The following is a 26475-nucleotide window of genomic DNA, read 5'->3' on the forward strand; positions in this document are numbered from 1 at the left end:
TCAGCTAAGCAGTTTGTTATAAGTATACACAATATTTATGTACTATAAGCGTACAAATATATGTACATATGCGCGGGCTCAATTAGCTATAAGGGCGCAAGTGTTCTGTGTGCTGCGTTTATTAATAGGCGTTATGCTATCGATAAGACCGATTAGTCATCGTAAATTTAACAAGCAACAAACGAGGCGAAACTTGACTTAGACGCATTTCAAATACTCTTTTTTACATGATCAGTAAATAATACTTAAATAACTAGTATTAAGATAAATATCTATATTAATCTCCCGGGGACCGGGGGAAAGGACCACTTCCTCAGCAGGCGCAACAACTCACTTTGAATTATCACGGGTCATCGCAAAATTCACAAGCAGCTGCTTGTCTTGAAAAGCAATAAATCTTAAGGGCAGCTATAAGTAGACTGATACTCTGTCAGCTGTGCGGTCATACCTTGATGAGAGTTTAAAAGTCAGGAAAAATCCATGTAGTCTTAATAGGACTGGACAAAAATCTGCTCTTTTCGTTTACCAGAGAGAGACACAATAGAGTCAGGCATTTGAGTCCACAATAAAAATACTAATAATAATAATAATAATAATAATAATAATAATATTCATAATAATAATATTAATAATAATAATAATAAAAATAATAATAATAAAAATAATAATAATAATAATAATAATAATAATAATAATAATAGTAATGATAGTATACATATTGGTTAGTATTTATAATACTGTTTATTTTGTATAATACCGAAAAGATATACAAATAGGAAAATCGGAAAATATAGTCGCTTAATGATATAAAAGGGTTTTGCTGACTAGATGAACTCTATGAACCCTGGCTAAATGATCAACAACAGAGAGAAAAGAGAAAAATACAAAGAAACAACAACGACTTTTGGCGGAAACATCATTAGCAGTCTCCATAAAAATAACAATACAACAACAACAGCAGCTCTCATTCTAATAGAATTAAGTCGGGCCATGGCGAAGGGCATGCAAATAAATAATAAATGAAAACAAGCTGGAGCTCTCTGGAAATAGCAACTAAAAAGTACAGAAAATAAAAATATGTAGATATATGTATACCCCTAGTTATGATGTTGATGTTGTAGCTGAAGATGCACAAGATGAAGCAATTTAGATGCACTTGGGGCACACAAACACACACACACACACACATTCACATACACAAGACTCACTGAGTGCCGCAAGTGGCAAGAAGAAGCATATTTAACTGCATGCAAAACAAATTGTGTTGTGCCTTTGACGATTGTCGGTAGTTGGAGTCAAAGCAGCGCACGAATTTTACTTGGATTATTATTGGCTTACTTTATGCAATAAATACGACGACGATGACGAGGACGAGCTCAAAATACAGCCGGAACGACTGCGATGGTCGTTAACGCAAAACGTCAATTTACAACTGCGAATGTGATTGTGAATGTGAATGCCCAACAGCGCCAAACGAGCCAGGCAACATTGGCAGCCATGGATGGGCAACGTGGCAATGGCAACATGTTGCGTGTCAAGGATGGCCTTTGCAACATGCGGGGCCCAACGCAAGGCGCTACGAAAAGTACAAGCAAATAAACTTATTATAAATATCTCCACTTAAGCCAAGCCGACGCTGACGCCGACATAGCTGTTGTTCTTGTTGTTGTTTGTATTACTGTTGCTGTTGCTGCCAACGTCGCTGTGGGGGCCCCATTTATGCTGCGAGCCAACAATGAGATACAAATGCGCACACGCAAAGCTAAATGTGCTCTCGTTCACATAAACACACACACACACACACACGCAACCTCACACATATAACGAGAGTCCCGACAGGCGGACAGATGAACGGCTGTCAAGTCGCAATAAGCAACAAAAGCATTAAATGATGACAACAACATTGCGCTTAATGGACTGCCACTGCCGCGTTCGCGTCTCAATTCAAAGTGCATTTTGCGCGCGCTCTGCCTCTCTCTCTCTCTCTCTCTCTCTTTCGTTCTTTCTCTTTCACACACTCTCTCTTGCTAGCTCTCTCTTTCACTCGCAATCTTTCTCTCTCGCTCCGTCTTCTACTGCCTTTCCACTCTTACGCACTGCTTATATATACTGACTGTTTGCTCTTGGCTTGCGTTATAAATCCATTATAATAAAATCATTTTGTTGTTTTATTAGTTCGGCAACATGTTGCTGCTGAGCAGTCAAGTGCTTTCGCAACATGCTGCGCTGCTCATAAATATTGCAAGTGTTTTCAATTAGCTCACATTCTGTGACTTTCATATTAAATGAGAGCGCGCCTGCATGTTTCTCCCCATACATGAGTATGCGAGTGCCAGAGTTCGTATGCATGAGTGTGTGTGTGTAAGCAGCTTGGGTCTGGAGCTGTTTCCAATTATAAACTGCAAGGCGCAAGTGGCGTAATTAAAAAAGAAAATAAAGTATGAAAAGCTTACTTAAAGGTCAAAGTTTTTGAGGTCATCTAAAAAAAAAAAGGTCAGTGCAGTTTCTTAGTCGACTTTTAGCATCTGGCAATCAACGCACTTCCGAAACGTTTCCACTTCATACTCTCACCATAATGTCAATGGAAGCACTCCCCCTATGCAATTGTGTGTAAGTAATAATGACGTTTGTATGTGTATTTCTGAAAGCAATTTCCGCTTGTGTCCGCAATTAAAAAGCAATATCGTTCCGAGTAGACGTAAACACAGAATTGAATTGAATTTTTATGATGTGTTTGTTAAATGGTTTCATAAATGGCAAATATATATATACGTATACACCATACCTAAGCACTTACATCACACACACACACAAGCACACACACACACACACACAAAACACCAGACACAAAAGTCACAGGCGCACAGCATCAACGAGCCACGCTCCAACTCTTCAGATACATTTGTTTGTATGTGGACGCATGTGTATATGTGCGCGCACAACTGTAACTGCAAAATTGTGGCTGCAGCATAAATGAGACCGAAACGAAATCAAATTGTAAAAGGCAACGGCAGCAAATAGCCAGGGCCAGAGTTGTCATAAGAGCACATATTGGACTTGCCGCAGGATGGGTTTGCTGTATGATTTTTGGAATCTATCTGGGGGGACTTTACTCTGGAACACGGGCGTGCTGTTTGCGTCCATGTGTTTCATTAGCGCATTTATGCAATTTTCAAATGGACTGTGACATTTCGGATGTGTGAAAACCTTATGGAAAATGACTAAATGAATTGAATTCTTTGCAAGTTATTTCAGATGTTAAATATCATCAATGTTGTTTAAAATGGCATGGTATGTGTTCACATACTCGTACTTGTTACTGATGCTCAAAAATATTCAATTAATATGCTTTGTAATTTCCTTTACTTAGTCAACTCTACAAATATTAGTTAAATATTAGTTATAAATAGGCACGTTATTATTATATGTGAATTTTCTTTAGTTTTTTAAAACATATCAGCTTAAAAGTGTACAAGTTGGTTAGATTTGCGGGTAGAATACAAACGTGGATTTGATAGATAATCCTTCTGCATTTCATCATCATAACTGTATACTTGTAGGTATATTTAAATACGGCATCCTAATGAAAACAACTTCTGAGTATCTTCAAAAACAAATTCTTTTGACAGCTTCATGGTCTATTATGCTTGTACGACACAAACCTCCTCGTGGAAACTCAACCCGTTTTCTTTTAAACACAGCTCCTCCAAAGGTTCATTTGTGGCATGCCACGACCCTGATTAAGTTTCTGTACAATGCAATTTTGCAACCCTGCTCATTAGCATCGCTGCCGCCCCACACTCCCTCAGAGGCGGAACAATAAGGGTTTTTTGTCATTCCGCCATTAATGTTCAGTCAATAAAATGTCATAATTAAAAAATAATTCTGCCCATATTGAGAATGCGGCATTTGCGGCTGCAACTCCTGCTGTTGCTGCTACTGCCAGAATGACCTTAATTGCTGGCGTACGTGTGGCAGCGATTCATGTGCAGCACTCTCAGTGTGCCAGTGTGCGTTTTGTGTGAGTGCCAGCTTGTGTGTGGCAGCAAGTGAGCCTGTGTTGCAACTGTCAAATGAATAAAATTAAGTGTAGCTGTGTTCCTGTTGTTTTTGTTGTTGCTGCTGCTACTGCTGTTCGTGTTGCTCTTTCGCACGATACAGCAGCAGCAGCAACAGCAGCTGGTTGGCAGGATATGTTGTTGCACTAATTGAATGTGGCAGGCATTCAGTATACGGACAGAAAGTTGAGCTTGTCTTTCGCCACAGCCTGCTACACTCACCATCTCGCTCTGCCTGGCAACCAGATTGTGTGTGTATCTCTCGGTATCTGTGTGTGTATATGTGTCTGTATCACTGTCGGGCAGACAAGTAGCTTCATTTTTCGCCACAATTCGTATTCGCATTTTAAGTGCAACGGCATACAGATTGCGATTGCTGTTGACATGGCAATGCAATAAAAGTTTGCCTCGTTCTGCTGCAACTGCAGCAGTGGCAGCAAAAGGCGTCTGCCAACCCGGCTGCATCAGAAGGCAGAAGGCAAATGTCAGACGACGGCAATTGTTTCCCATTATTGCTTATGCTGATGATTAAGAGCACCAGGCGCAGTACGTTCCCCATTGGGTCGACGACGACCACACAAAAGCCATCAGCTGGCGGCAGATTAAAATGTGTTAATGGTTCGTCCTACACACACCCACACAAACACAGACAATGAAGGAGACAAGCACACATATTTGTTGATAGCAAGGAGTTTGCAAATTGCCATCAATTAAAAATACAAATTCAATTGAATTGCTCAGTGAATCCACATTGCAGTTGCCTTTGCTGATTGCCTCGCCAGAGAGATAAGTAAATATCACTTTTAAATTTAATATGCAACTCAATTGTGTATCAAATATAAGTTTTCATGCTTTAATTGAATTGCCATTTCGCTCGAAACAATAAAACGGAAATCGCATTGGGACAGGGCAACGCCAATGCCAAAACAATAACTGCCTGGCATTTGTGCTGCAACATTAAAGTTTTTGAATATTTTCTAAAATATTTATAAGCATTTTGCCAGTCAAAAATGCTGTTCAGGCATTTTCCTGCCCGACTACCTGAGCTGAGTGTTTGCACTGGCGTATTGTCTATTTACTTGGGCAACAACAACATCTGCCTTCAATCTGTGTATATTTCTGTCCGTCTATCTAGGTGTGTGTATATATGTGTGTGTATCCATTCATTGTATATCTAGCTATGGATGCTGTCTGTTTGCGCATCTTTGCCAAATTCCAACAAGTGCTTGACTGTTAAGCGCAGTGAAATGAATGCTATTGTGCTCTAATATCAGGCTAGTGCACTTTTTAGAACGGCGGAACACTTGATGGACGTCAGCTTGAAACTGTTTGGCTATTGCAATGTATTTTTTATTTGCCAGGCATTGGCGGCTCTCAAAAGTAGATTTTCAAGATATGTGTAGCATGTAAGCTTTGGGCTTGGGTTGGCCTGATTGCAGAAATCTTTAGACATTACTATGATTAATTGCTTATGTCTGCATCTTGTATATTTTATGTAAAGGTAAAAAAGATTATTTTCTTTCTTACTTCAGCTTCGGAGTATGTCGATTTATAAGCATCATTTAATTGAACTTTAATATCATATGTTTCGCTTTTAAGATCTTCATCTATATCATGAAATACGAATATTATAATAAAGTTGCGTTTTGCCAGTGAGAATAATATGTATCACAACATTTATATCCTGGTGTGTTGTACGTGAGGCTTAGTTAAATCTCGACTGGCATTCTTATCCCCAGTTGCCAATGGCAACTTTATGCAATACTGAATTTGATACATTCCTCGGAATATCAGAGCAAATGCTGCTCGAATAATGTACTCAGCAGCAAGACTTTGCAGCCAACACACACAAATAAGAAAAACTGGAGCATCTGTTGCTGTATTGCGAACAGATAGAAATACGGCTCAGGCTTAGGCACAGTCAGGCTCAGACATTGTTAGTTGATGTTGCAGGTCTGCTGCTTGTATTTAGACAGACAACTTGCTGCAGTCACAAGTATCTCGATCTGTATTTCCAAAAAGGAAGCCGGGCGACCCAACGGATGTGCTAAGCGGCCCACCCACGCCACTTACGCTGAAAAGCATGTTTAATGTTGCTTACTTTGCTAGCCATTTGCTGTATCCCATGGATGTCGTTGGCTCTGTTGCTGTTTTTGCTGCCGTCTTTGCTAAATGCTTGCATACATATATTTTCCAGCAATTTGTTACATGTACTTGGCCCTGTGTCTCTCTGTGTGCGTGCGCAATATGCTGCAGGGGCACACTCGACTTGCTTGGTAATGGTCGTAATCGTAGTCACCGTCTTAAGCTCCGATTCACTAGACGCGCCCCCGCCCACGCCCATCTTCGCTCTCCTTGGGCAGCTTCGCAAAAGTCAAGGTAGGTATTTTACTTGTGAACTGTTTGTAAGTGGAAAAGTTTGTGCACACGTTGCGCCATAAATACAATAAAAGCAACTCTGAAACCGAACCGAATTCGGAAGACACTACAAAAATTATACAAGTCTTTTGACGGCTTCCAATGGATTGGAATATATAAAAGAGAAAATGAGTTTTAATAGGGTGAGTACCGCAACTAAAATGATTTAATGTAAAAAGAGGGCATCAGAAGTTGTGGCTAATTTGTTAACATTTCTTTACGTCTTTACTTTCCGAGTAAAGTTCAGCAAATTCTATCGAAATTTGAGTTGCAAGTTGACATACTCGCATATGTATAAGAGAGTATTCTTGTAATTTGGCAAGCTATTTCCCATTTGCCCATGACACTAAAATTACACTAATTGATAAATGGCGTTAATGGGCGGCACGGTGAAATTAGCCAACAATGCATATGGAAGGACAACAAAGGCAACATCAATTACTCAATAAAAGGCAGGTACGATGGCTTGTAGATTGAGGGGAATTTCGAATTTTGGAATTGCCAGTGGTAGATAGATCAAAAGCCATTAAATGACGAACAGAGCGACATACAATAAAGCAGAAGCAATCACATTTCATGCATTCACTGCTTTCGTGCTAACAACCCTACCCCAACACCAAACCAATGTTAATCTGCAACCCCCAACCTCGTCCTGCATTGACAAATGACTTTTATGGGTGGGAGCTGAGGCATTGCGGGTGAAGCGGGCAAAAAGCACCACTGTCATGGCCAGATTGCTGTTGCATTTGGTAAATTAATCAACCCTTGCTGATTTACACAGAGTTTGAGGTCGTGGGTGAACTGTCTGCTGCTGGGCGACAAGCCATAATTACGTTTGAAATGCAATCGTTGCTTTCTTTGTTTTTTAGTTCTAAGTGCCCAATCCCTTAACAGAAGCTAAACAATTCTAAAATCAATTGCACTCAATTCAATTACAGAGGCTCGGCAACATTGTTGCAAGTGCCGAGCTCTAAAATCAAATGTCGAATAGCCAGAACAATTGGTTGGTGGCAGGTTTGGTATGTGTGGTTGAGTGCACCACATAATATTGTTCAAGTATCTTGCAATAATAGTCGTAAATTGCCAACTCTTTTTTTTTAATCTTATTTACAGCTACAGACAAAGGATACTAGATATTGATCCAGCAGATACTTCACATGTTTTATAGCATGCATTTATATGAAAACATTTAACTTCTGACTAAAACATAAAATGTTCTTTATGACTGGAAACGGACGAAAATATAAAAATTCAGAGTGGCCGTTTTTCACAAAAGAAAATATTTTGTTAAATAAAAAAATATTATATCTATATATATAAACGAGTTTGTTCTGAATGACTGACTAAACGATGACCAACGCACAGCCCAATCGGTCAGACCTACCAGGCTGAAATGTATACTAAAGCTTCCTTTTGGGTCGAAAGTGAACAACAGGACGAGAAAATTGAGAAAACATTGGTATTAAATGAGTAACAAATTTACTTTGTACAGGATTAAAAAACAAAAAAATTGTATATTATTCTATTGAGATTTACAGAGCATCGGATAATCGTGCTATTTAAGTTTGTTATTGCGGCTGCTGGCGGTAATATGCAAAATGCGAGTAATTTACAAATTTCATTGTTGTTGCTTTCGTGTGTGCAGAATTGCACTTGTGTTTGTGCTGCAATTGTGTTGTAAAAAGAGTGTACCTTCTGTTTCGATTTGTATGACCATCCAGATATCCACAAGCCCGTGCGTGTGGTTACATCCTATGGTGGTGCAAGCCCACAATTTATAAGCCTTTTGGCTACATTTTGTGGCTTTGATTGCAATTATCTTTTGAATTTTGTATTTATTTGATACACTTTGCCCAATTGTACGTTCATCGGCTTTTGTATTGTCATTGCTATTGTCATTTATATCCATATGTGCACATAAACTGCAAGCAAGTTGCAAATAAAAGGGCCACAGGGTGTTGGCCTTTTGAATTGTTCATACCTAGGCTAGGATTGTGGCGCTGCACTCAGACTGATAGCAGGTGTGTGGGCGTATGAGCCCTATTCAGTTTTCAATTTAGCAATTTGCCGTTTATTAATTGGCAATTTCATGCAGTCTGTAAGCTATTTTGAAGAGCCCCTGGCCTGATGCTACTACAATAGACAATCTTGCGGCATTCAATTGACTTTTAGAGACAGGATCTCATATAAAATAGTCATATGCCTTAGATTGGTTTTTATAGGTTTATTGTTGCTTAACCCCCTTCTCCACTGTGTCTGATAACATGTATGAAAATAGTCGAGGGCTTGCTGGGAGCTCAGAACTGGCCCCAGCGATTTGGCAATCCTTCGCCATTTGGATAGTTTCGACTATTCATATGCTTTATCAAATAGTTGGCAAAGTATTCACCGCGTTTCTCCGGCTGGACACACTGCACTGCTCTCCAGCCATTCGAAATGAGAGCGCACCTCTCCGGCTGCACATGAAAGGGCTTTGAGATGGTCAAAAAGCTGCGTTTCTTGCGCGGCCGTTGAGGGACGTTCACCGGTTCCAGCATGTGGTGCAATTCAATGGGTGGCTCGTGCGGGGCATCCAGCAACATGGCCACTTGGGGATTCTCCAAGCGCATCGCTTGCATCTGAACCTCATCCAGTTGCCTTTCCCAAGCGTCGTTGCCGTCACCGTCGCCATCGCCGTCGCCATCGCCGTTGCCATCTGGCACGTTGACAACGTCGACAGCTTCCACCTCGGGCAACTGCAGGTGTATTAGTTCTTCAACAACTCCCTGCTCCATGTGGCTGCTCTTCTGTTCACTTTGCGTTGATTCGATAAAATTAAAAACTCAGATAATACGGCAGTTTGAATACCTGCTAATTCGAGAAAATTCTTTGTTTTATTTTTATATATTTTTTTTTTGTGTTGTGCTTCTCGGATAATAGATTAAAACTGAATTTAATGATAGTAAAATGAAAAACAATTGCCGAAATTGTTCTCCAGGCCTGCCTGACTTGTATTGAATAATAATAATAATTTACATACTGCCGATTACAGCGAAATGCGCACATTTCTCCAAATTTGAAGTGCGAACTTCTGATCAAGGCTATTTGGGTCTCAAAATCAATTTTATATGCGATAAGATACAACTGTGTATCCATTAAATACATACACTCGCTGACACACACACACACACAAACACACAGGCACACATACACAAAGTCAGGAGACACACATATATATATGCCCGTATCGACAACTCGAGTGCCATACAACCGTCTGGCTGCCCAGCGGCAAATGCTGCTTTTGCTCCCCAGCGTCCAGCTACAAATGGATAAATGCTGTCTGACATTTACCCGTTTCTCCCCTCGTATACACTTACATACACGCTCACACCTACAAACAAAAACCCAGCACCCACCCACAATGATTGCACGCATTTAGCCCTCTTTAACCCGGTGGCGTCTCACTTCTGCGTATGTGTGTGTGTGCGTGTGTGTGTGTGTACTGCTGCTGCCATTGTTGCTGCTGTTGCCGTCACCATCATCATTACAAGCAATTTAATTCGTCTTAATGTTGCCATGAAGCGCGCGCCGCAGCTGCTGCCCCATGTTGCTGTTGTAAATAGCTGTTGCTGCTGTTGTTTGGTCCGTGCTTTTGATGTGCTGTAAATGATGACATTATGGCTGCACAATTAATAATTTTCATTATTTAAAGTGCTTATAATAATTGTAGCTCGCAATTGCAAAATTGCAAACCGCGAGCACAGGTAATCAATTTGTAGGGAAGCCGTGCGGCAATTGAGGTAGCTAAATGACGTTTTCGTGGGGCGCCTAATTCGTGGATTTTAAATAAAAGTCAGGCAAACGCGTGGCAATAAGCACTAACCCAAACACAAACACAAACATGCATAGCTGCGCGCATCCAACAAGTTAGCTGCCAGCAACATGTTGCTAGCAACATTGAGGCAAGGCGCCGTCGCAGTTGCTCACAAGCTGCCAATTTGGCGCTCAATTTGACTCTCGCTCTCGCTCCCTCTCGCACTCAGGCGCTGTCTGACTTTCTCCCTCCCTTTGTGTGCTACTGTTGGCAATTTATTAAGGTCTATCCTGTGGCACTGTGTGTAATCACATTGTTGCCATTTTCACTTCATTATTTGCCTTTATATGTGGCAATTTTGTTTTATTGCTGGCGGCCTGGCAGCATCCTTCGGCTCATGTTTGCGTAAGCTTTGGCGCGCTCTCTGGCGTCCCCACACCTAAGCGCTTTCTTCTTCTGCCCCACAAGTACTTGCGATTTAGTTGGATAAGCAATAAGGCCAGGATATGCCACCTAACGCCACCCATTCGGAGGCAATTTTAGCGGCAGTTGGCCCTCAATGTCGCTTATTCGCTTCTAGCTACCTTGTTTGGTCGTGTGTGTGTGTGTGTGTGTGTGTGTGTGCTGTTGTGCATGTGCGTGAGGACAGCAGACAGTAATTATTATGCCATGTCCAGCGATAATTGGATTCAATGAAATGCCTCCATGGACGGTTTGTCTGTGCGCAGTAGCATAAAAAGTTTCCCCTGCCAATGTCTGCGCCACGCTGCAGTCGCACTCTGCACTGTCATTCAGGCTGTGTGTATGTGTGAGTGTGTGTGTGTGTGTGCATAGGTGGGTTTCTGCAAGGATTTGTATGTTTATTAAGTGCTTGGATGACAATTAAATATTGTCAACTAATAGCATACAGTTGGATAAATTCTGACTTATTCCCAGAATCACACGATACTTATGCAATTCACTAAACAAAGAATGTGTTCATTATCTGGACTTGTTATCATAATATCTATCTGCAGTAAATCACGGAACTGACTTGTCGCAGTTAATAAATAAATAGCTTAAGAGTTGAGAAGTGGGGCAGAAGCTCTAGTAATCGCTTAAACAGAAATAAATCAATGTCAAACATGGATCTTCTGATGGGAACTGCACTCAATAAATTGGTAAACACTTTATTTATCTATTTTTGTACTAAACTGTTTAATTATGCAGAAAATATAATAGTATCAGGATTGACATGAAAATCCGAGCTGATTGAATGATTAATAAAGCAGCTTAAGCATATTTTAATATATATTGTATAGGTAGTTGATCGCTTTCGTTATATAGTTTTGCCAATCGATTGGTTTTAAGAAATTTCATAAAAATGTTAAAAGTTAGTTGTTTTTAGCGAAATAAAAGCAGTTGACTTGTTAAATATACGTTCTTACTAAATGAGTGTAGTGTACATTGAATCACAAATAAAGCAAAATGTTATTAAAAGATGTAGTGGAAGTATTTATGCAAGCTAATTGACGAACAATTGTCATTTTGAGACCAATTTCATGAGCATCATAAAATTGTCATTATCAGTTCATGATAAATAAAAGCACATTAACATAACCCAAATATTATCCTAATGAATCATTAAACATTACCCCAATGGTATTTACCAGCTGCCAGCTAATTAAATTGAAATATTATTGCATTTAATTATCGGGCTGGTATTCGGCGTGGCACATAGGACTGCCGCCAATTGCTGAGCCTCCCATTCGGCTCGACTAGAGTCAACTGTTTGGGTGCATTCTCTGGTCTCGCATAAAATGTCAACTGCATTAGCATCATCATAATGGCAACACTCTAAAGACTGCCCGGGAGCAGGCTGCCGGTCCGACCGGGCCTTTGATCTGTGTTGGCTGCGATGGCGGCAACGTTTCGCTTGTTGAATCCAATATAGACAAACATATTTTTTACGGCGCGAGAGAAACTGAGATGCGGGATACGAGAGGCGATATGCTAGATGGGAGCGCTGACTGTGTGTGCGTTTAGCTTTTATATTTTCGTTTTTAATTACTTTTGCGCTATTTTTGAGCTGTCTGCGGTACTGGCCTATAGCCGTACCCGTACCCATACCCGGACCCGAAAGCAGCATCCAAGTAACGCAGAGGCTGCCTCTTTACTAGGTGTTAATTTATTTTTAATTTTTATTATTTATCTGCGCCATGCGATCTCTTGCAGACTGCGACGACAACAACGGCAACAACGACGTCGACGACATTGCTGCCAGGCCCGTCCCCTTCAAAGAGTCAGGCACACATTTAAGTGGATCGCAGTGCGAAGATACTGGTGCGCCATTCAATTCCATCATCAAAATGTTGACGTTTCTATTGCATGCCAGTGGCAGTTGGTCTCCAACTCTGGTCTCCGGCTCTCCGGGCTCTGCACTCTCGCATGCAATTAATATCATTTTTATGTTCTAATGACATTCGTTGCGCTGCATTTCGTGTGCATTTAGTGGCCCCCAACATCATCGCTCAAAACGGCTTGGCAGGCACGAATCTTTCAAGTTGTAAAAACGCCATTAAATTGGCAGCGAAGTGGATGCCAAGCTGATATCGCCCCTGGCCCCTACCCGGGCCTGATCTGGCATGATCACTCAACAGCCAAACAGCCTGGCGGGCTGCCATTGCCGCGGATGCCTCGGCTTCATAGCCATAAACTCACCAATGCGTACGGCGCCCTCCATTAATGGGTGCGGGGCGGGGCCCCTGTACTATATAGGAGCATGCCTCTTGTTTATTGGCATTAATTAATTTGTATGTTTTTATTTCGATTTGAGTCAAATTTTCTTCGTTCGTTCGCTCTTTTGTTGTAAATATCATAAATACTTCGTTGTTGGCCTCATAAACTTGCTGAAAAATAATAAAACCCCAAAAAATGTAGAGAAAGTTGCGCCATCGCCCGTCAGTCACTGGTGGGTGTAGTACTTGGCTACTGTGACTGTGGATACAGTTATTGTATCATGACTGGAATCTTAATGGCCGATAAAGCTAATTAAATCTTAATACAAAAGAATCTATGGGCTACGGCAACGAGTTGGACAAGTTGATCAAGTATGGAAAATTGTTGCATAAATTAAATAAATACAAAAATCTTCTACGATGAGTGTAGACACACACATTACATACCAATTGTAAAATGTGTGAGTGTGTGCGTGTGTGTGCTTGCATGTGTGTGTTGCGGGATGTGCTTCACAATTTTCACTTTAGGGCTTGCCTTTCGTTGACAGCCGACCAAAAGGCGAATCGAAGTTGTGGGATGCTGCCGGCGGGGCTTTCTGTCTGTCAGCCTGGCAATGGCAACCGCCTGCATCTCTTTAACTTCGACAACGACTTGGCTCTCTTGACTTCTTGGCTGTCTTATGAGTGGCTGCCCCTGCTCCTGGCCAGAGCACTTTGGCCAACCCAACAAATCGTCGTGCGTTCGTCGTGGAAACGCATTTTCAAAATGATGCGGTGTCTGCGTTTAGGTGGAAAATTGAATTTTCATTTTCATTTCGAGTTTTTATTTTATTTTGTTTTTCCTCTCGCTGCCGTCTGTCGCTTTGCGTCTCGTTCGGGGTGTGCTAACTTAAATTTGATGAGCCCAAGGTATTTAAATAAATTGTTGCATGCGCTCTGTTTGACATTTTGTTATTTTTGTTGTTGATTGGTGAAGTTCCCGTCTCGAGCGTGTGCGAAGCCCCACTCCCATCATGCTGCCTATGCCCATCGACTTCCCTTTCCATGTCACCCATTCATCTATTTTGTGTATTTTGGCGCCCCCCTTTGTGCACCTGCAGCGGGTGTGTCGCCCACGCGATCGGTTTGGTTTTCGGTGCGTTATAATTTTAGAATGCCCGCACATCCATTCCATAAATCTATCTAGGGTGAAAATGTGTGTAAGACAAAAATTTTGAAATGCATTAATAATGCCATTTGGTTTTGAATATGCTACGCTTAATTGCTGTAGCAAAAGGTTAAGAAATTAATAATAATTATTTTTGTGGACCCATAAATTTGTTTAATTAAACAACAAGGCTGTTAAAATAATATCCTCTTAGTTATTAATTTAGAATACGAGGCGAATACCGGAGTCCAGGTCTGAATTTAATTTATTTTTAATTTATTTCGAAAAATGAATGAAAAATGAAATGTCTGTAAAAATGATGTTAGGTTTATCACAGGAGAGGCATGTGTGCGAAAGTAATGCATTTGAAGAAAGAAACATTACATGGACAGTGGTGTAAATGTATATAAATATATATGTCCATACGACAATTGGCACGGGCTCTTACTATTATTTTGCCATCGCTTACAAGGAGGATTACAGACTTTTATTTATATTATATTATATACTAACATAACTAATCAAGTAAGATACATATCTCCGCGCGGAGATATGTCGTTTTGGGAACGTCATATCTCCGCGCGGAGCTATGGTGTTTTGGAACGTCATATCTCCGCGCGGAGTTGATTTTCGCACCGATCTCGATTTTGAAAAAAATTCTGATGATTTGGAAGCGCGGACTTTCGATTTTCGCACGAAACATTACATGGACAGTGGTGTAAATGTATATAAATATATATGTCCATACGACAATTGGCACGGGCTCTTACTATTATTTTGCCATCGCTTACAAGGAGGATTACAGACTTTTATTTATATTATATTATATACTAACATAACTAATCAAGTAAGATACATATCTCCGCGCGGAGATATGTCGTTTTGGGAACGTCATATCTCCGCGCGGAGCTATGGTGTTTTGGAACGTCATATCTCCGCGCGGAGTTGATTTTCGCACCGATCTCGATTTTGAAAAAAATTCTGATGATTTGGAAGCGCGGACTTTCGATTTTCGCACGAAACATTACATGGACAGTGGTGTAAATGTATATAAATATATATGTCCATACGACAATTGGCACGGGCTCTTACTATTATTTTGCCATCGCTTACAAGGAGGATTACAGACTTTTATTTATATTATATTATATACTAACATAACTAATCAAGTAAGATACATATCTCCGCGCGGAGATATGTCGTTTTGGGAACGTCATATCTCCGCGCGGAGCTATGGTGTTTTGGAACGTCATATCTCCGCGCGGAGTTGATTTTCGCACCGATCTCGATTTTGAAAAAAATTCTGATGATTTGGAAGCGCGGACTTTCGATTTTCGCACGAAACATTACATGGACAGTGGTGTAAATGTATATAAATATATATGTCCATACGACAATTGGCACGGGCTCTTACTATTATTTTGCCATCGCTTACAAGGAGGATTACAGACTTTTATTTATATTATAATATATACTAACATAACTAATCAAGTAAGATACATATCTCCGCGCGGAGTTATGTCGTTTTGGAACGTCATATCTCCGCGCGGAGTTGATTTTCGCACCGATCTCGATTTTGAAAAAAATTCTGATGATTTGGAAGCTTCGCGCGGAGTTATGTCGTATTGGAACGTCATATCTCCGCGCGGAGTTATGTCGTATTGGAACGTCATATCTCCGCGGGGAGTTATGTCGTATTGGAACGTCATATCTCCCCGCGGGGAGTTATGTCGCATTGGAACGTCATATCTCCCCGCGGGGAGTTATGTCGTATTGGAACGTCATATCTCCCCGCGGAGTTATGTCGTTTTGGAACGTCATATCTCCGCGCGGACTTTCGATTTTCGCACCGACCTCGATTTTGAAAAAAATTGTGATGATTTGGAAGCTCATATCTCCGCGCGGAGTTATGTCGTTTTGGAACGTCATATCTCCCCGCGGAGTTATGTCGATTTGGAACGTCATATCTCCGCGCGGAGCTATTACCCGAGATATTAAAAAAAATCATCGAAAAAGTTTCGATTTTCGCACCGACCTCGATTTTGAAAAACTTATAATGATTTGGAAGCTCATATCTCCGCGCGGAGTTATGTCGTTTTGGAACGTCATATTTCCGCGCGGAGTTATGTCGTTTTGGAAAGTCAAATCTCCGCACGGAGATATGTCGTTTTGGAACGTCAAATCTTCCCGCAGAACTATTACCCGAGATATTAAAAAAAAATCATCGAAAAAGTTTCGATTTTCGCACCGACCTCGATTTTGAAAAAAATTGTGATGATTTGGAAGCTCATATCTCCGCGCGGAGTTATGTCGTATTGGAACGTCATATCTCCGCGCGGAGTTATGTCGTATTGGAACGTCATATCTCCCCGCGGAGCTATGTCGTTTTGGAGCGTCATATCTCCGCGCGGAGTTTCGATTTTCGCACCGACCTCGATTTTGAAAAAAATTGTGATGATTTGGAAGCTTCGCGCGGAGTTATGTCGTATTGGAACGTCATATCTCCGCGCGGAGTTATGTCGTATTGGAACGTCAAATCTTCCGCGGAGCTATTACCCGACATATTAAAAAAAAATCATCGAAAAAGTTTCAATTTTCGCACCGACCTCGATTTTGAAAAAAATTGTGATAACTTGGAAACTCATATCTCCGCGCGGAGTTATGTCGTATTGGAACGTCATATCTCCGCGCGGAGTTATGTCGTATTGGAACGTCATATCTCCCCGCGGAGCTATGTCGTTTTGGAACGTCATATCTCCGCGCGGAGTTTCGATTTTCGCACCGACCTCGATTTTGAAAAAAATTGTGATGATTTGGAAGCTTCGCGCGGAGTTATGTCGTTTTGGAACGTCATATCTCCGCGCGGAGTTATGTCGTATTGGAACGTCATATCTCCGCGCGGAGTTATGTCGTATTGGAACGTCATATCTCCGCGCGGAGTTATGTCGTATTGGAACGTCATATCTCCGCGCGGAGATATGAGTTTCCAAGTTATCACAATTTTTTTCAAAATCGAGGTCGGTGCGAAAATTGAAACTTTTTCGATGATTTTTTTTTAATATGTCGGGTAATAGCTCCGCGGAAGATTTGACGTTCCAATACGACATAACTCCGCGCGGAGATATGACGTTCCAATACGACATAACTCCGCGCGAAGCTTCCAAATCATCACAATTTTTTTCAAAATCGAGGTCGGTGCGAAAATCGAAACTCCGCGCGGAGATATGACGTTCCAAAACGACATAGCTCCGCGGGGAGATATGACGTTCCAATACGACATAACTCCGCGCGGAGATATGACGTTCCAATACGACATAACTCCGCGCGGAGATATGAGTTTCCAAGTTATCACAATTTTTTTCAAAATCGAGGTCGGTGCGAAAATTGAAACTTTTTCGATGATTTTTTTTTAATATGTCGGGTAATAGCTCCGCGGAAGATTTGACGTTCCAATACGACATAACTCCGCGCGGAGATATGACGTTCCAATACGACATAACTCCGCGCGAAGCTTCCAAATCATCACAATTTTTTTCAAAATCGAGGTCGGTGCGAAAATCGAAACTCCGCGCGGAGATATGACGCTCCAAAACGACATAGCTCCGCGGGGAGATATGACGTTCCAATACGACATAACTCCGCGCGGAGATATGACGTTCCAATACGACATAACTCCGCGCGGAGATATGAGCTTCCAAATCATCACAATTTTTTTCAAAATCGAGGTCGGTGCGAAAATCGAAACTTTTTCGATGATTTTTTTTTAATATCTCGGGTAATAGTTCTGCGGGAAGATTTGACGTTCCAAAACGACATATCTCCGTGCGGAGATTTGACTTTCCAAAACGACATAACTCCGCGCGGAAATATGACGTTCCAAAACGACATAACTCCGCGCGGAGATATGAGCTTCCAAATCATTATAAGTTTTTCAAAATCGAGGTCGGTGCGAAAATCGAAACTTTTTCGATGATTTTTTTTAATATCTCGGGTAATAGCTCCGCGCGGAGATATGACGTTCCAAATCGACATAACTCCGCGGGGAGATATGACGTTCCAAAACGACATAACTCCGCGCGGAGATATGAGCTTCCAAATCATCACAATTTTTTTCAAAATCGAGGTCGGTGCGAAAATCGAAAGTCCGCGCGGAGATATGACGTTCCAAAACGACATAACTCCGCGGGGAGATATGACGTTCCAATACGACATAACTCCCCGCGGGGAGATATGACGTTCCAATGCGACATAACTCCCCGCGGGGAGATATGACGTTCCAATACGACATAACTCCCCGCGGAGATATGACGTTCCAATACGACATAACTCCGCGCGGAGATATGACGTTCCAATACGACATAACTCCGCGCGAAGCTTCCAAATCATCAGAATTTTTTTCAAAATCGAGATCGGTGCGAAAATCAACTCCGCGCGGAGATATGACGTTCCAAAACGACATAACTCCGCGCGGAGATATGTATCTTACTTGATTAGTTATGTTAGTATATATTATAATATAAATAAAAGTCTGTAATCCTCCTTGTAAGCGATGGCAAAATAATAGTAAGAGCCCGTGCCAATTGTCGTATGGACATATATATTTATATACATTTACACCACTGTCCATGTAATGTTTCGTGCGAAAATCGAAAGTCCGCGCTTCCAAATCATCAGAATTTTTTTCAAAATCGAGATCGGTGCGAAAATCAACTCCGCGCGGAGATATGACGTTCCAAAACACCATAGCTCCGCGCGGAGATATGACGTTCCCAAAACGACATATCTCCGCGCGGAGATATGTATCTTACTTGATTAGTTATGTTAGTATATAATATAATATAAATAAAAGTCTGTAATCCTCCTTGTAAGCGATGGCAAAATAATAGTAAGAGCCCGTGCCAATTGTCGTATGGACATATATATTTATATACATTTACACCACTGTCCATGTAATGTTTCGTGCGAAAATCGAAAGTCCGCGCTTCCAAATCATCAGAATTTTTTTCAAAATCGAGATCGGTGCGAAAATCAACTCCGCGCGGAGATATGACGTTCCAAAACACCATAGCTCCGCGCGGAGATATGACGTTCCCAAAACGACATATCTCCGCGCGGAGATATGTATCTTACTTGATTAGTTATGTTAGTATATAATATAATATAAATAAAAGTCTGTAATCCTCCTTGTAAGCGATGGCAAAATAATAGTAAGAGCCCGTGCCAATTGTCGTATGGACATATATATTTATATACATTTACACCACTGTCCATGTAATGTTTCGTGCGAAAATCGAAAGTCCGCGCTTCCAAATCATCAGAATTTTTTTCAAAATCGAGATCGGTGCGAAAATCAACTCCGCGCGGAGATATGACGTTCCAAAACACCATAGCTCCGCGCGGAGATATGGTGTTTTGGAACGTCATATCTCCGCGCGGAGTTATGTCGTATTGGAACGTCAAATCTTCCGCGGAGCTATTACCCGACATATTAAAAAAAAATCATCGAAAAAGTTTCAATTTTCGCACCGACCTCGATTTTGAAAAAAATTGTGATAACTTGGAACGTCATATCTCCGCGCGGAGTTATGTCGTATTGGAACGTCATATCTCCCCGCGGAGCTATGTCGTTTTGGAACGTCATATCTCCGCGCGGAGTTTCGATTTTCGCACCGACCTCGATTTTGAAAAAAATTGTGATGATTTGGAAGCTTCGCGCGGAGTTATGTCGTTTTGGAACGTCATATCTCCGCGCGGAGTTATGTCGTATTGGAACGTCATATCTCCGCGCGGAGTTATGTCGTATTGGAACGTCATATCTCCGCGCGGAGTTATGTCGTATTGGAACGTCATATCTCCGCGCGGAGTTATGTCGTATTGGAACGTCATATCTCCGCGCGGAGCTATGTCGTATTGGAACGTCATATCTCCGCGCGGAGCTATGTCGTTTTGGAACGTCATATCTCCGCGCGGAGTTATGTCGTTTTGGAACGTCATATCTCCGCGCGGAGTTATGTCGTTTTGGAACGTCATATCTCCGCGCGGAGTTATGTCGTTTTGGAACGTCATATCTCCGCGCGGAGTTTCGATTTTCGCACCGACCTCGATTTTGAAAAAAATTGTGATGATTTGGAAGCTTCGCGCGGAGTTATGTCGTTTGGAACGTCATATCTCGGAGTTATGTCGTTTTGGAACGTCATATCTCCGCGCGGAGCTATGTCGTTTTGGAACGTCATATCTCCGCGCGGAGCTATGTCGTTTTGGAACGTCATATCTCCGCGCGGAGTTATGGCGTTTGGGAACATCATATCTCCGCGCGGAATTATGTCGTTTTGGAATCGAGGTCGGTGCGAAAATCGAAACTCCGCGCGGAGATAGGACGTTCCAAAACGACATAGCTCCGCGGGGAGATATGACGTTCCAATACGACATAACTCCGCGCGGAGATATGACGTTCCAATACGACATAACTCCGCGCGGAGATATGAGCTTCCAAATCATCACAATTTTTTTCAAAATCGAGGTCGGTGCGAAAATCGAAACTTTTTCGATGATTTTTTTTAATATATCGGGTAATAGCTACGCGGGAAGATTTGACGTTCCAAAACGACATAACTCCGCGCGGAGATATGACGTTCCAAAACGACATAACTCCGCGCGGAGCTATAAGCTTCCAAATCATTATAATTTTTTTCAAAATCGAGGTCGGTGCGAAAATCGAAACTTTTTCGATGATTTTTTTTTTCATATCTCGGGTAATAGCTCCGCGGGAAGATTTGACGTTCCAAAACGACATAACTCCGCGCGAAGCTTCCAAATCATCACAATTTTTTTCAAAATCGAGGTCAGTGCGATAATCGAAACTCCGCGCGGAGATATGACGTTCCAAAACGACATAACTCCGCGCGAAGATATGACGTTCCAAAACGACATAACTTCGCGCGGAGATATGAGCTTCCAAATCATTATAATTTTTTTCAAAATCGAGGTCGGTGCGAAAATCGAAACTTTTTCGATGATTTTTTTTAATATCTCGGGTAATAGCTCCGCGGGGAGATATGGCGTTCCAAAACGACATAACTTCGCGCGGTATTATGGGTAATAGCTCTGCGGGGAGATATGACGTTCCAAAACGGCATAGCTCCGCGAGGTATGATGGATAATAGCTCCGCGGGGAGATATGACGTTCCAAAACGACATAACTCCCTCCGCTCGGATGGAAATAGCTCCGCGGGGAGATATGACGTTCCAAAACGACATTACTCCGCGAGGTATGATGGGTAATAGCTCCGCGGGGAGATATGACGTTCCAAAACGATATAACTCCGCGCGGTATGATGGGTACTAGCTCTGCGGGGAGATATGACGTTCCAAAACGACATAGCTCCGCGCGGTATGATTGATAATAGCTCCGCGGGGAGATATGACGTTCCAAAACGATATAACTCCCTCCGCTCGGATGGAAATAGCTCCGCGAGGAGATATGACGTTCCAAAACGACATAACTCCCTCCGCTCGGATGGAAATAGCTCCGCTAGGAGATATGACGTTCCAAAACGACATAACTCCCTCCGCTCGGATGGAAATAGCTTCGCGGGGAGATATGACGTTCCAAAACGACATAACTCCGCGCGGTATGATGGATAATAGCTCCGCGGGGAGATATGACGTTCCAAAACGACATAACGCCCTCCGCTCGGATGGAAATAGCTCCGCGGGGAGATATGACGTTCCAAAACGACATTACTCCGCGCGGTATGATGGGTAATAGCTCCGCGGGGAGATATGACGTTCCAAAACGACATAACTCCCTCCGCTCGGATGGAAATAGTTTCGCGGGGAGATATGACGTTCCAAAACTTCATAACTCCGCGCGGTATGATGGATAATAGCTCCGCGGGGAGATATGACGTTCCAAAACGACATAACGCCCTCCGCTCAAATGGAAATAGCTCCGCGGGGAGATATGACGTTCCAAAACGACATAGCTCCGCGCGGTATGATGGATAATAGCTCCGCGGGGAGATATGACGTTCCAAAACGACATAACTCCCTCCGCTCGGATGGAAATAGCTCCGCGGGGAGATATGACGTTCCAAAACGACATAACTCCGCGCGGTATGATGGATAATAGCTCCGCCGGGAGATATGACGTTCCAAAACGACATAGCTCCCTCCGCTCGGATGGAAATAGCTCCGCGGGGAGATATGACGTTCCAAAACGACATAACTCCGCGCGGTATGATGGATAATCGCTCCGCGGGGAGATATGACGTTCCAAAACGACATAACTCCCTCCGCTCGGATGGAAATAGCTTCGCGGGGAGATATGACGTTCCAAAACGACATAGCTCCGCGTGGTATGATGGGTAATAGCTCCGCGGGGAGATATGACGTTCCAAAACGACATAACTCCCTCCGCTCGGATGGAAATAGCTCCGCGGGGAGATATGACGTTCCAAAACGACATAGCTCCGCGCGGTATGATGGATAATAGCTCCGCGGGGAGATATGACGTTCCAAAACGACATAGCTCCCTCCGCTCGGATGGAAATAGCTACGCGGGGAGATATGACGTTCCAAAACGACATAACTCCGCGCGGTATGATGGGTACTAGCTCCGCGGGGAGATATGATTTTCCAAAACGACATAACTCCGCGCGGTATGATGGGTACTAGCTCCGCGGGGAGATATGACGTTCCAAAACGACATAACGCCCTCCGCTCGGATGGAAATAGCTCCGCGGGGAGATATGACGTTCCAAAACGACATAACTCCGCGCGGTATGATGGATAATAGCTCCGCGAGGAGATATGACGTTCCAAAACGACATAACTCCCTCCGCTCGGATGGAAATAGCTCCGCGAGGAGATATGACGTTCCAAAACGACATAACTCCCTCCGCTCGGATGGAAATAGCTCCGCGGGGAGATATAACGTTCCAAAACGACATAACTCCCCGCGGTATGATGGGTACTAGCTCTGCGGGGAGATATGACGTTCCAAAACGGCATAGCTCCGCGCGGTATGATGGATAATAGCTCCGCGGGGAGATATGATGTTCCAAAACGACATAACTCCCTCCGCTCGGATGGAAATAGTTCCGCGGGGAGATATGACGTTCCAAAACGACATAACTCCGCGCGGTATGATGGATAATAGCTCCGCGGGGAGATATGACGTTCCAAAACGACATAGCTCCCTCCGCTCGGATGGAAATAGCTCCGCGGGGAGATATGACGTTCCAAAACGACATAACTCCGCGCGGTATGATGGATAATAACTCCGCGGGGAGATATGACGTTCCAAAACGACATAACTCCCTCCGCTCGGATGGAAATAGCTTCGCGGGGAAATATGACGTTCCAAAACGACATAGCTCCGCGTGGTATGATGGGTAATAGCTCCGCGGGGAGATATGACGTTCCAAAACGACATAACTCCCTCCGCTCGGATGGAAATAGCTCCGCGGGGAGATATGACGTTCCAAAACGACATAGCTCCGCGCGGTATGATGGATAATAGCTCCGCGGGGAGATATGACGTTCCAAAACGACATAACTCCATCCGCTCGGATGGAAATAGCTCCGCGGGGAGAAATGACGTTCCAAAACGACATAACTCCGCGCGGTATGATGGGTACTAGCTCCGCGGGGAAATATGATGTTCCAAAACGACATAACTCCGCGTGGTATGATGGGTACTAGCTCCGCGGGGAGATATGATGTTCCAAAACGACATAACTCCGCGCGGTATGATGGGTACTAGCTCCACGGGGAGATATGATGTTCCAAAACGACATAACTCCGCGCGGTATGATGGGTTATAGCTCCGCGGGGAGATATGACGTTCCAAAACGACATAACTCCCTCCACTCGGATGGAAATAGCTCCGCGGGGAGATATGATGTTCCAAAACGACATAACTCCGCGCGGTATGATGGGTACTAGCTCTGCGGGGAGATATGACGTTCCAAAACGGCATAGCTCCGCGCGGTATGATGGATAATAGCTCCGCGGGGTGATATGACGTTCCAAAACGACATAACTCCCTCCGCTCGGATGGAAATAGCTCCGCGGGGAGATATGACGTTACAAAACGACATAACTCCGCGCGGTATGATGGGTAATAGATCCGCGGGGCGATATGACGTTCCAAAACGACATAACTCCGCGCGGTAGGATGGATAATAGCTCCGCGGGGAGATATGACGTTCCAAAACGACATAACTCCGCGCGGTATTATGGGTAATAGCTCTGCGGGGAGATATGACGTTCCAAAACGGCATAGCTCCGCGCGGTATGATGGATAATAGCTCCGCGGGGAGATATTACGTTCCAAAACAATATAACTCCCTCCGCTCGGATGGAAATAGCTCCGCGAGGAGATATGACGTTCCAAAACGACATTCCTCCCTCCGCTCGGATGGAAATAGCTCCGCGAGCAGATATGACGTTCCAAAACGACATAACTCCCTCCGCTCGGATGGAAATAGCTCCGCGGGGAGATATGACGTTCCAAAACGACATAACTCCGCGCGGTATAATGGATAATAGCTCCGCGGGGAGATATGACGTTCCAAAACGACCTTACTCCGCGCTGTATGATGGGTAATAGCTGCGCGGGGAGATATGACGTTCCAAAACGACATAACTCAGCGCGATATGATGGGTAATAGATCCGCGGTGAGATATGACGTTCCAAAACGATATAACTCCGCGCGGTATGATGGATAATAGCTCCGCGGGGAGATATGACGTTCCAAAACGACATAACTCCGCGCGGTATTATGGGTAATAGCTCTGCGGGGAGATATGATGTTCCAAAACGACATAACTCCCTCCGCTCGGATGGAAATAGCTCCGCGGAGAGATATGACGTTCCAAAACGACATAACTCCGCGCGGTATGATGGGTTATAGCTCCGCGGGGAGATATGACGTTCCAAAACGACATAACTCCCTCCGCTCGGATGGAAAAAGCTCCGCGGGGAGATATGACGTTCCAAAACGACATAACTCCCTCCGCTCGGATTGAAATAGGTTCGCGGGGAGATATTACGTTCCAAAACGACATAACTCCCTCCGCTCGGATGGAAATAGCTTCGCGGGGAGATATGACGTTCCAAAACGACATAGCTCCGCGTGGTATGATGGGTAATAGCTCAGCGGGGAGATATGACGTTCCAAAACGACATAACTCCCTCCGCTCGGATGGAAATAGATCCGCGGGGAGATTGAAATAGCTTCGCGGGGAGATATGACGTTCCAAAACGATATAACTCCCTCCGCTCGGATGGAAATAGCTACGCGGGAGAAATGACGTTCCAAAACGACATAACTCCGCGCGGTATGATGGGTACTAGCTCCGCGGGGAGATATGATGTTCCAAAACGACATAACTCCGCGCGGTATGATGGGTACTAGCTCCGCGGGGAGATATGATGTTCCAAAACGACATAACTCCGCGCGGTATGATGGGTTATAGCTCCGCGGGGAGATATGACGTTCCAAAACGACATAACTCCCTCCGCTCGGATGGAAGTAGATCCGCGGGGAGATTGAAATAGCTTCGCGGGGAGATATGACGTTCTAAAACGACATAACTCCCTCCGCTCGGATGGAAATAGCTTCGCGGGGAGATATAACGTTCCAAAACGACATAGCTCCGCGTGGTATGATGGGTAATAGCTCCGCGGGGAGATATGACGTTCCAAAACGACATAACTCCCTCCGCTCGGATGGAAATAGCTCCGCGGGGAGATATGACGTTCCAAAACGACATAACTCCGCGCGGTATGATGGATAATAGCTCCGCGGGGAGATATGACGTTCCAAAACGACATAACTCCCTCCGCTCGGATTGAAATAGCTTCGCGGGGAGATATGACGTTCCAAAACGAAATAGCTCCGCGTGGTATGATGGGTAATAGCTCCGCGGGGAGATATGACGTTCCAAAACGACATAACTCCCTCCGCTCGGATGGAAATAGCTCCGCGGGGAGATATGACGTTCCAAAACGACATTACTCCGCGCGGTATGATGGATAATAGCTCCGCGGGGAGATATGACGTTCCAAAACGACATAACTCCCTCCGCTCGGATGGAAATAGATCCGCGGGGAGATTGAAATAGCTTCGCGGGGAGATATGACGTTCCAAAACGACATAACTCCCTCCGCTCGGATGGAAATAGCTTCGCGGGGAGATATGACGTTCCAAAACGACATAGCTCCGCGTGGTATGATGGGTAATAGCTCCGCGGGGAGATATGACGTTCCAAAACGACATAACTCCCTCCGCTCGGATGGAAATAGCTCCGCGGGGAGAAATGACGTTCCAAAAT

The 26475-nt window shown here is 43.5% G+C and overlaps 1 protein-coding gene across 1 annotated transcript; it reads right to left on the reverse strand.

Annotated features, from left to right (window-relative positions):
* Window positions 1–8680: 8680 nt before the first annotated feature.
* On the reverse strand, window positions 8681–9430 carry soti (scotti). The gene is made up of 2 exons (XM_015172202.3): window positions 9324–9430; window positions 8681–9269 (listed from the first exon to the last, which is right to left on the reverse strand). The coding sequence occupies exon 2, from the start codon at window positions 9248–9250 to the stop codon at window positions 8774–8776; it is 477 nt and encodes a 158-aa protein (XP_015027688.1). The 5' UTR covers window positions 9251–9269; window positions 9324–9430; the 3' UTR covers window positions 8681–8773.
* Between the last annotated feature and the right edge of the window lie 17045 nt (window positions 9431–26475).

The sequence above is a fragment of the Drosophila virilis genome, chromosome 2 (genome assembly GCF_030788295.1).
Source record: "Drosophila virilis strain 15010-1051.87 chromosome 2, Dvir_AGI_RSII-ME, whole genome shotgun sequence".
Taxonomy (NCBI): Eukaryota; Metazoa; Arthropoda; class Insecta; order Diptera; family Drosophilidae; genus Drosophila; species Drosophila virilis.